Genomic DNA, 11,453 nt, shown 5'->3' on the forward strand with positions numbered 1-11,453 from the left:
GCGCACCTCACCGTGTCCTCACCGATGCCGACTCCACCGTGTGCGACGTCCACCGCCCATTGATACGGTGATAGTTCCTAAGCGAAGGCTGCCTCAGCCACGACGAGCAGCCCGCTGCCGCCGACCATGTCCCCATAGCCACCGTTCATGGCGAGCCACCCTTCTCCAACCCAGCATGGCGTTGCTGGCAACTACAAACGCGCCAGTCGAAAGGGCGCACCTCGACGCTTCGTGTGCGACCATCCGGGATGCGAGAAGCTGTACTCAAGGGCGGAGCATCTGCAGAGACATCAACTGAACCGTAAGAAGCTTTGAAGCCTATGCGCGGTCTCACCTGCGCGTCTTAGATGTGCCAAGGACACAACGATTGACGCGACTCGCAGACAACCCCAAAGAGATCTTCATTTGCGACGTGCCGGGATGCGACCAAAAGTTCGTTCGAGCTGACTTATTGAGCCGACACAAGAAGCGACACTCATCTTCTTACATCCCCCGTAACCGAGCACCAAGTTTCAGCACTTCCGCTGCCTCTAACGGCCTGTCTGGCGTCGCCGTGTCGTCGCCAACGGCTGCTGTCCCCGCCCGACCGGTATTCCCTCAGCCAGTCCAGCCATCGTCGTCGTCGGCCGGTCCGCACGATGCGGCCATCCTGCTGACTCCCGACTCTAACGCCACCCCAACGCCTACAACAGGCGCACCTAATGCATCATTAACAGCCAGAGTTGGCCAACCATCAACATGGCCATCAATAGACGATATCTCCGTCAACATGATGCGCCCGAAATCCGATCTATTCGGCCGGGATCAGCCGCCGATACCCGCAGAATCATCAATCATGCCGTCTTTCAATGCAATGGACTTTCAATCGGACGAAGCACTATCCCGAGAGAACTTTGCCGTCTGGTTGTTCGATCCTCAAGCAAGTTTCAGCGACTTCAATGGCGTCGCAAACCTCCCTTTCCTCGAGGGAGGCTTGGAATCGACCTTCAACAACAATATCCACTATGACTATGAGTCTTTGACCAGCCGTTCACAGCTAGACCCGACACCGCCAAGGCAAGCCGATGTCAGCGATGAACTCATTGGTGAATACCGACGCCAAGAAGTTTTGAGATGGCTGCAGGTCTTTCGTCAGAAGCAACCGAAATACGAGCACCGCATTATCAACTTGGTGCAAGAAAGTGGTGGAGATCTGCCCGCACTAAACCTCGACATGATGCGCGACTGTTTACAAGAGTACTGGAAGAACGTTTCGCCAAGGCTACCCATCGTCCATCAACCGACATTTGCAGCAAATCGATGTTCCATCTTCCTACTCATGGTCATGATTGCGTTAGGAGCTGCATCTTTGAGCAGCAGAGACTCGACGGGAAACCTGGAGCAATACGGAGGGTTCGCCGATGTCGTCATATCCAGTGTTCGTTGGGAGATTCTCACAGCAGAAGAGGCATCACCACCGGTCGGTCTGGCAATTGCGCAATCACTGCTACTCCTGGAGTTCTACGAGAAGATGTTCTCGTCAAGGCGATTCCATGAGCGAGCTCACATCTATCACTCCGCCACCTTGACCCTCCTCAGGAGAGGTAGTCCTCTTATTGGAAGAGCGGGGAGTGAATCGCCGCCGGAAGAACAGGCCCCCACCTCCAACGATGCAGCATCATTGGATTCTAGGACGTGGTGGGTGCGATGGGCTGAGTCCGAGGCGATGCATCGGGTCGTGTTTGCGGCTTTCATGTTGGACATTATCCATGCAGCCATGTTTGGCCACACAGCGGACATGGCACCCCATGAGATCCGACTTCCTCTGCCTTGTGATGATGCTCTTTGGACAGCTGCCACTCCTGACGTATTCCGCCAGCTCGATGGCAACTACCGCATGTACGGCATCAAACAGGTTTCCTTCCTCGATGGACTGAAGAGCGCTCTACATGGCCAGGAGGTTAAGACACATACCTTCGGGCGGATGATCATCATGTCAGGCCTGCTGAGCGTTGGATGGCACCTGTCCCATCGAGAATCCCACCTCAAGTGGCTTGACCTGCGTACACCGAGTACTGAGACGCACGACGGCTGGAAAAAGATCTTGCTGCGGGCTTTTGACGAATGGAAGGAGAGCTTCGACAAGGCCGTCGGTGCGAACGACACACCTGAAGCACCAGGTCAACCATCGAGCCCCAATGGTCCGATTCACTCAGCCGCTGCACTCTATCACTTAGCATACATCAGCCTTCACGTTGACATTGTCGACTGCCAGGTATACGCCGGTGCCAAGCGTTTGGTTGGACGTAAGGTGTCCACACGAGATCATTCAAATGCCGTTGCGCGGATGAGGACCTGGTCCAACGCAGCCTCAACACGGCAGGCCGTCCTCCACTCTTTCAAACTGCTCTACCGCGTCCTCGTGGACCAGAGAGGACCTAAACGACGAACGAGTAGTTTTGGCTCACTCCCTGAACCGGTTTCAGTCTTCTACTCATGCCGCACAGAGCCCGATCCACATCGGCCGTGGATCATGTACTATGCGGCGTTGACGATCTGGTCATTTGTGCAAGCACTTGGCATCCCAAATAAGAACGCCCCACCTGGACGGTACAGCGAGATCGCCAGGTACCTAGCCCACTTTGCCACCCTGGACGAGTTGAACGATGAGTCAGCGATGGACCTGAATGAGAGACTGCCAGAACTCCTCGACTTGTTGAAGACGAGCCTCGAGCAGTCCCATTCGGAGTTGCTGCGGGAAGCTAGTGACCGACTGAAGCTCTGCCGAGAAATGCTGCGGTAGTTCACGCCGACAAGATACTTATGCACAGGAAGTCAGTTGATGACGCACGCGATATGTACTTATTGATCACATCGTCTTATTTGTGTGGCAAACCTTATCATTGGTGGGGGACCTTGCGGGACGAACTTTACGTGATTACTGCGGCGGGGCTTACCCATACTTGAGAACCTCACTGGTTGCTCATATCTCGGGACTGGGTGGCCATGGAAGAGCATAGAAATTCGGGAGTTGGCTTCATCAATAATACCCTACCTAGTTCAAAACAATATGATAAAGGAGTCTTTGCTCACCTCTTTTATCGAACAAGCGGAGAGCATCTGGTAATGACAAGAGACGCCTTCAACTGTCTATAGCCGGGTCAGCTCTGCGACTAAGTGTCCAACTTGACCGTCTGATTATTACGTCGAGGCGCGATTTGGTCTCAGGGGCTTCATCATGAAAAGTGCGTATTCATCCCATGGATTTCATTGTTCAGTTCAACAGCTGAGTCACTGTAGACTGCATGAAAGTTTAGTGTTGCTATCTGGGCGGGTGCATGATATAGACGATGATAGGGACAACGACGACAGGGACGACAACGAGGGACGACAACGAGGGACGACAACGAGGGACGACAACGAGGGACGACAACGAGGATAACAATAGCGAAAACAACAATAGTAACAATAATGACAACAATAACGACGATTCCGGGTCATGAACTAGAGTTTTCAGACACCTCTCTGAGCTCGAGCTAGTACTCAATACCCACTTCCTTCCCATTCCCATTCGTTACCTCCTTTTTTCTTGTCAACTTCATTCTCATCATGGCGCCGTCTGAATCTGCGCACGCGATTGTCAAATACCGCAAACATACGACGTCTCCGGAAAAGGGGCGTTTCTGCACCGGATGCAGCACAATCTACGAGGCTAAATGTGACGAAAACAAGGAAAACTCCATCATCTATCAACTACCACCCGAGATTCTTCTCTCCGTTATGAAATGCCTGGATGCGCCTAGCATGTATATGGCACGGCAGGCATGTTCTCTGATGCGGTCTTTTTATAACGACTTCTCCTTCAGATATTTTCATTACGTGCTCAGAGACAAGCAAGACCACATCGTACCCGGAGCCCCCCTCGGTTTCCAACATTGTGTGCTCGTTGAGCATAGATCGAATATCATCAAACTTTTGCAATCTGACGAGAAATGTCGGCGCCGCCACGTATCCATAGTCTCCGAGACCTGTCGTCTGCCGGGCAATTCCCACCGTGGCGATGCGCGTCAGGTCGTCTTTCGAAGTGACGAGTGCTGGGACATCTTGGGGATTAGAGAAGGAGAGGAACAGCCGGCTATATATCAGAGATGGCCGCCGATGAACAACGAATGGACGATAAAGGTCGCGACTTTGACAGAGGGACAGGTCGTAACCATGGACCTGCTCCGACAGGGCCTGAGGAGGATCGATAGCTTGTTGTGTCCGCACACTCGGTCGCCACAGGAGATCCTGATGAAGCCGTTTTGCAGGCGCCGTTGCGTGTGCTTCCGCGAGTCGACCGGTGCAGTGCAGCGGTGCTACGGACACCCGCGCCCACGTCAAAGAACCGACTGCTGCGCTTGCCTGCAGGTGCTATCCAAGGACGAGGCTGCTGTTGGAATGTTCATGGCTAATAGCACGGCGTCGCATGGTGTTCGGTGTGCCAGCTGCAATATTCATTATGACTGGACTTTGGATGAGGGTCATGTCCTTCTGAGAGTGAAGGGACCTGTCGAGCGGTTTCCCGCCATGCTGTGCACACGGTATGTCAGGAGTTCTGTATGCCGGAGAATGCTTCGTGCCAGGATATTTTGGTGGGCCCTGATTCTTCTTCTGTTCTTATTCTATTTTTCGACGCCAGATCGCTCATGGGGCCGTACGTCGCGTAGGGCCACACCTACGTCGTGGCGGGCAACACCTACATATCCGAGCTAAAAGTATTTTACACTGTTACCACCCCTCAGATCAGGCGTTATTGGGTCTCACCTCCGGCATGTAGTATTTCTAGGAGATCACCTAATGTTTCTGTGTCTGCGGCGATATATTTCCTGTGTTCTTGGCTACCCCTAAAGTACCTTGTTAAAGACGATAGTCGCGACGACGACGATAACCAAAACGACGATAATGATCATATGACGAAAGAAACAATGGTAGCGACGGCGACGAAGGTGAGGTACAGTATAGCTACAGGAAAAGAAGTTGTCCTACCACCGAAAAAATAGGCAGCCTCATTTCTAGGCCCGGAAGCTGCCCACGCTACAGTGGACATCCTCTATTCCCGTCATAAGTCTCCCGAAACGCCGGGGTTGCGGAGGTTTAGGCCCCACTGATGCCGAGGCCCGCGTTATCGCAGACATCGGGGCGGGGGCATCGTCGTTGAATCACGGCGAGTTGAAGTTTCACGGTTGAGCAAGGGTGGTTGGAATTCATTCATACACACATAGAAATCCCCGAAATAATGTTCGTGCCATTAATTCGAACAATTACTATCCTTCCCTTTATCCTTCCATCCTCTTCTTTCACAGTAGGCCAGAGTATTCTTTCCAAAGTCCGGCCTAGGTGTTTCTTTGTTCTCCGGACTCTATTCGCACGCAGCCAAATATACCCAAGCCCAACTTCGCCACAAGCAAGAAATCCAACACTGCGACATCAAGGGTCACCTTGGGGCCTACCCGTCTAGGGAAGGCGGAGCACGACAGGAACCGGTGACACTTGAATGATAACGCGCGACGGATCCTCTGGAACCCCACTTCCCTCGGCCGGAGAGACGAAGCGCGCAGAGACGATTGGTTCACGACATGCAGGGACGGAGAATGCGACGCTGCTAGCGACAAAAGAGCGAATCCAGAACTCGAGGTCCTCCATGGGTTCCGGTCGTTGGAGAACCAGAGTCTTCAGCGAGGATCCTTGCTCAGGCGCGGGAAAAAAAGAATGGGGTGGTGTTTTGCTACAAATCCCACCCCGCCGCGAATCTGTCGAGAAAGAACACTCAACCCCGACAACCCGCGCGCCCGCCACAGACGACACAATTCGGAGAATTTTCGTGATATTTACATTTGATTTTTAATTTTGTGAAAAATGGCCCAGGAGTCTGAGACGGGACAGGTCGCTGCACCTCCGCCTGCGCCTGCACCCGCCGCAGCCCCGCCAGCGCCGCGACCAGAGCCGGCGGAAGCGGTCGAGATCGCCGACGAGGCATATGTCAGTCCCCGCTGCGACCCCGTCGTACCAGCCCCTTGGGAACAGCAGATCGCTGACAACACCAGGCTACGGACGACACGTCGTCCATGGACGAAAGAATGTGCGAATCCTTTTACTTTCTCCCTCTGATTGCCTTCTCATCATGCTAAATCTATCAGCTCATCCTATACTGCGTCACTCACGTCCAGCGTCGTCGACTATCCCATCGAGTATGGTCGCCGCTACCATGCGTATCGTCCCGGATGTATGTACACCTAAGCGTAACCTTAACTGCCAGTTGAGGGCCTTAGAAATCGCGTTTTGCTGACACCCTGTCTTCACATAAAATAGCTTACAAGTTCCCCAACGATGAGGTATGACTTTCACCAAAGAGGGAAACAATGCGGATATGACGCTGATTTTGGAGTCCCACAGTTCGAGATGGACAGACTAGACCTTGCTCACGCCATGATGGTCAAGGCGATGGGCAGCGTTCTCTTCCGCGCCCCGCTCAAGAAGGATAAGGTGCATCGTATCCTGGACATCGGGACGGGAACTGGAATCTGTAAGTCCGAGTACACTATGGTCTACGCCTGAGAGGGTCCGTATGCTCACCGTCCAATCTGTCAGGGGCTGTCGAGATGGGAGACATTTTCGAGAATGCCGAGGTAATTCGCACCCCGTCGTCACTCACCGATGAGACACGAGACTCAAGCAATGGCAGGTTCTTGGTATTGATTTGAGCGCTATAACGCCCGAATGGCACTCCCCAAACGTCAAGTTCGAGATCGACGACATCGAGGAGTCCTGGGTCGGCCACAAGAAGTACGACTTCATCTTCTGCCGATACATGGGCGCCTCGATCAAAGACTGGCCGAACTTGATGAAGAACATTTACGAGTGAGTAACCATGAGTAACACTCATGCCTCATTCACCTCACCACAGCGGAAACAAAACACTAATAACAACTTTAGCAACCTTGCCCCAGGAGGCTGGGCCGAGTTCCAAGACGTCAACACCACCTTCTACTCCCAGGACGACACCTACTCCTCGGAAACCGCGACGGCCAAGTGGATGAACGGCTTCATGGAGGCCTGCTGCGCGACGGGGCGCGACCCCAGCGTCGGGCCGAAGCTCGAGGGCTGGGTGCGCGACGCGCAGTTCGCCAACGTCGTCGCGGACCGCATCCGCGCGCCGCTCGGGCCCTGGCCCAAGGACAAGTGGTACAGCGAGCTTGGCATGATGAACCTGATCCTGACGCTCAACGGGCTGGAGGCGCTGTCGGTGAAGCTGTTCTCGGAGATGCTGGGCAAGACGCAGACGGAGATTGCGGTGCAGCTGGCGCTTGTGCGCAAGGAGCTGAAGAGCAACTCGTTTCATGCGATGTTTGATATGTAAGTTGCGTTGGTCATGATTCTTGAGTATGTTGCTGATTTTGATTTAGTCATGTTGTTTATGGCCAGAAGCCGGCTCAACCCTAGCAATAGGGGGCATGTATTCAATCGGCGAAGGAGCCTATCGCTGCATTATAAAGTTTGCGATTGAATTCAAGTCATACTACTGCTTAAATCTAGGCAATAAACATAAGAACGAAATGTGTAGTTAAAGCTGATGTCAAGCTGAACCATCAATAGCATCCTCCACGCTTTAATACCAGCTCAGTTACCACCGTACGTCTGCAGCCAAAACCCAAGGAAAGCATAACCCCCAGCGCAGCGCACATTGGAGTTGTTCGGGATCATGTACACAAACCCGCCCTGGTTCGGGCAGTACCCAAAGCCGTAGGTGACGGGGTTTCCGCTAGGCGAACCACTCGACTGGCAGTTGCCGTAGTAAGCGCCGTTCGTGCGGCCAGTGTAGGTGCATGTGATGGGATACCCTCCGGCGCCCTGTTCGGCGCTAAACACCCTGTCATTAGCCGTCGGGGGATCCGGGAGGTAGAAGTCCATGAGTAGCTTGGACGGGCTGTTGTAGTTGCGCAGCAGGCCGGCGTTGTCGACGTAGAAGGGCGTGGCGACCGAGGCGTCGCGGACGAGGCGGAGGGCGCCGTCGCTGTCGGAAGTGACGTAGAGGCTCCTGTCGCCACTGCCTTGCAGGATGAAGGGTGTAGGCGTGTTCGTGGGCGTGTAGGCGGCGAGGACGGTGCTGGTGGTCGTTACGGTTGTGGTTGCGGCGGGAAGTGTGGTTGTTGCGGCGGTGATGCCGTTGCAGGAGCAGGCGGAGGAGTAGCGCGCCGTGGGGCCAAGGGTGCCGATGGTGGACTGGCAGGCGGTCTGGATGTAGGAGGGCATGCTGCTTGGCTTGTTCTGCGAGGGCGCGCAAGACGGGCTGGCAGCAGAGGTGGTGACGGCCTGCCGGGCCTCAATCTCCTCGCGCCTGAGCTTGCGGAGCCCCGGGTAGGGGTTGCTCAGGGTGGTGGTGAAGGAGGTGATGGTGGCGGTCTCGGTGACGGTGGAGGGGCACGGCGTCTGGGTGATCTGCATGAAGGAAGAGCAGTCTGCGGAGGCGGAGGCTGGGCCTGGCTTCAAGCCGAGGAGTGCGCGGAAGCAGTTGTCGCGGGCGCAGGTTGCCTGACGGCCGAGAAGCTCGTCCATGGGGGAGGCGGCTACATGGCTGGCGATGATGCCGCTGACGAGCGCATTGAGGAGAGTGGACTTCATGGTGGTCAAGACTTTCCAAGGTTAGAAGCAAGAGAAGTGGTAGAGTCTCTGGAGTTTTGGGAAGGCCTTGTTTGTTCTGACTGTCGAGAGAGTGAGGACCAATGTCATTCTCCTCAGGGTGGGCTGACTTTATAGACTGTCATCGGGTATGAAGTTGAAGCAACAGAGCCCAATTTGAATACGATATCGCCAGAAGTGGATCGGAATGGTCCAGCTGACAGGAAGAGAGGTTCACCAAGCCTATCCGTCTTGAACATAGGGTCTCCCAGCTGAACATCGTGAAAGCTAAGGAAGCCCCATCACCTCGCTTCGCTGAATCCCATGCCTCGCGTAAATCCATTTTCGTGGAACTCTCCATTCGGCGGTTCCAGAAGCATGCAAAGAAAAGATAGTCATGGTGAAGTGGAGTTGCTGAGTTGCAGAGGTCTCGCCAAGCCCGAGTTCCTCTAAACCGCTTTTCAACACAAGCCTTGTATGTTCCCAATTAGACATGCCCATAGCTGAAAAGGGTAATGGGAAGAAGCATCTTCTGAGACTGAATCCCGTAGCTGAATGGCATGGGTATTTCAGCGGACAGGGGCATCTCACTTCCTCCGCATTCCAGACTCTGCCCAAATCCACTTTGCCATGTGTACCACCGGGGCAGACGGGACCCCGGACACGGTCTGGCCACCATTTCGAACGGTTGAGGCAGAGCGGGCCGCATGCTTTTTGACAGGCGTGGCGCTCGGTACCTAACTTCTCCGGCACTAGGTCACTCGTGCAGCTGTGTAATAGTGTGGGCGCTATGCCGTTAGTCTCCGACTAGCTGGCTTTGGTGGCGGGCTGAGTGCCGGGGTATCAAGAACTCCAACAAGTCCTTCTCCCGAATCGGAGTTGTCTAGGCTCAAGTCATCCAAATTGGGATATCAACGCGGGTCAGAAATACTTTCCAGAGGGCAATTTGTGCAGTTTACCTTCGTTTAATGGACATGTTCTGTTCAGAATTCTAGACTTTGTGCGAATTCACCCTGCACTTCATTGGTACACCGAACAGCTTTGCACCAAATGCATTCTCGGCGCGTCGTGTCTTGAATCCTCGCGAGGTCATCATTCAAGCCCAACGACACATCACGTGGTCAAAGCCGGCGAAGAGACTTCCTCGAGAACGGAATTGCCGTCTCGGAGCATCTTATCCTTCCAGCTTATAACCTCTGTTAAGGCAACCTACAACGGTCTTAGCCCCTTCAATCATAAGGTATTCAGCGTCGGAATGAGTCTCTCTCATCATGCCTCCACGAAAAGCCTCTCAAGTTCCGCATATGAAAACGACACGTCCCTATTTACACGGCATCACAACACACCTCGTTGGAGAATGCCCATTATTTCAGCTCACTAAGCTCCTTCCTCGGCCACGCGCTGTGAGTCGGCGGAACGAGCGTCTTATCCCACGCCCACTTCTTGGCCAACTTATCCTCCAAAGTCCCCTGGAGCATCTGCACCACATACTTGCCGAGGACGGGCAGGAACTTCCACCCGTGGAACGAGCCGATCGTGGCCACGTAGAGGTTCTTGCTCCCGGAGTGCGGCGAGATGATGAAGTCCTCACTGGGCGAGACGGCCTCCCTGGTTACAAACACAAATGTCAGCATCGTGGTCTTCCGCAGCATCACGATGTTGACAAGTCTTACCAGCAAATACGGTAGTTCTCCACCTTCCAATCGTCGCTCAGCTTGCCGTAGATGCTCTTCCCAGCAAAGTCGACATCCTCTTTCAGAGACTTGGGAACATCGAGCTGGGCGTAGTCGGGCCCAGACGGCGGCCTGGAGATTTGCGACCCGTTCGCGTGGGGCTGCGTGTTCCTGAAGATGATCTGCCCCCAGAATTTGAGCGTCTTGTCGCCCGAGTGAGGAACGCTGCCGTTGCTCGCACCTGTCGTGAACACCATCGTCAGTCACACACAACTCCCAAACACCATCATACTCGAAACTCACCCCGATCAGGGGGCACCATCGAAATCCCAACCGGGCCCCCGTAAAGCTTCTCGTCCTCCACAGGCGCAAACCCCTCCGTCACAGCCGCAGCCACAAACCTCTCCCCAGCCAGCACCTCCTCCCTCCCGCTATCAGCCAACAACTGCGCCGTGTACGCCCCCGTGCTCAACACCACCTTCCCCGCCGTGATCCTCTCCCCCTCCGCGGTAACAACCCCCGTCGTCGCCCCATCGCCATCAAACTCCAACCTCTCAACCTCCGCCTGGACATACCGCACCCCCAACCTCACCGCCTCCGCAATCGTCGCCTCAAGCGCCTCCTTCGCCTCCCCCCAGCCACTCTTCCGATTCACAAACACCTCCCTCACGCCCGTGAAATCCCCGCCCTCAAACACGCCTCCAAACTCCCTCCGCGCCTGCTCCACACTCAGCGCCTCCAAGCCTGACTCCACGCCCAGGATCTTATAATTCTCCCGCACGACCTGCGAAAAGTCCGACGGCGAGACCCAGCTGGCGCCGCTCTCGTGGTAAAACGGCGCCCATAGCGGGTCGGCCGCCCAGAGCTCCTTCGCCTCGAGCGCGAGCCGCATGTACTCTATGTCGGCGTAGTCGGCGCGCACGACCTTGTTCCAGTCCCAGGAGGCGGCGACGCGGATGGGCGCGGCGGCGGCGTTGCGGTCGACGAGGGTGATGCGCGCGCGGGGCGAGGCGCGGATGAGGTGGAGTGCGGTTGAGGCGCCGAAGACGCCTGCGCCGAGGATGAGGTAGTCTGATGGCTCGGCCATTGTTGTGAGATTTGGAAAGAAGCAAAAAATTAAGTGTTGCTGAGTCCTAGCAGATC

At 54.9% G+C, this 11,453-nt stretch overlaps 4 protein-coding genes across 4 annotated transcripts; 2 read left to right on the forward strand and 2 right to left on the reverse strand.

Annotated features, from left to right (window-relative positions):
• Positions 1 to 147: 147 nt before the first annotated feature.
• On the forward strand, positions 148 to 2,782 carry klf1-2 (Zinc finger protein klf1; the record flags this gene model as incomplete). Its single annotated transcript, XM_036637341.1, has 2 exons — positions 148 to 301; positions 384 to 2,782. The coding sequence occupies 2 exons, from the start codon at positions 148 to 150 to the stop codon at positions 2,780 to 2,782; spliced, it is 2,553 nt and encodes an 850-aa protein (XP_036498741.1).
• A 3,095-nt stretch (positions 2,783 to 5,877) lies between these two features.
• Positions 5,878 to 7,461, forward strand: CGCS363_v005493 (Secondary metabolism regulator LAE1; the record flags this gene model as incomplete). Its single annotated transcript, XM_036637342.1, has 9 exons — positions 5,878 to 6,000; positions 6,066 to 6,100; positions 6,159 to 6,244; positions 6,331 to 6,353; positions 6,415 to 6,544; positions 6,610 to 6,647; positions 6,704 to 6,879; positions 6,955 to 7,374; positions 7,425 to 7,461. 9 exons carry the CDS (start codon positions 5,878 to 5,880, stop codon positions 7,459 to 7,461), a joined length of 1,068 nt encoding a protein of 355 aa, XP_036498743.1.
• A 177-nt stretch (positions 7,462 to 7,638) lies between these two features.
• Positions 7,639 to 8,640, reverse strand: CGCS363_v005494 (uncharacterized protein; the record flags this gene model as incomplete). The annotated part of the gene is made up of 1 exon (XM_036637343.1): positions 7,639 to 8,640. One exon carries the CDS (start codon positions 8,638 to 8,640, stop codon positions 7,639 to 7,641), a length of 1,002 nt encoding a protein of 333 aa, XP_036497304.1.
• A 1,361-nt stretch (positions 8,641 to 10,001) lies between these two features.
• Positions 10,002 to 11,397, reverse strand: fap1-8 (L-pipecolate oxidase; the record flags this gene model as incomplete). Its single annotated transcript, XM_036637344.1, has 3 exons — positions 10,002 to 10,245; positions 10,311 to 10,551; positions 10,614 to 11,397. The coding sequence occupies 3 exons, from the start codon at positions 11,395 to 11,397 to the stop codon at positions 10,002 to 10,004; spliced, it is 1,269 nt and encodes a 422-aa protein (XP_036498739.1).
• Positions 11,398 to 11,453: the final 56 nt, after the last annotated feature.

The sequence above is a fragment of the Colletotrichum siamense genome (genome assembly GCF_013390195.1).
Source record: "Colletotrichum siamense strain Cg363 chromosome Unknown KSG_Cg363_contig03, whole genome shotgun sequence".
Taxonomy (NCBI): domain Eukaryota; kingdom Fungi; phylum Ascomycota; class Sordariomycetes; order Glomerellales; family Glomerellaceae; genus Colletotrichum; species Colletotrichum siamense.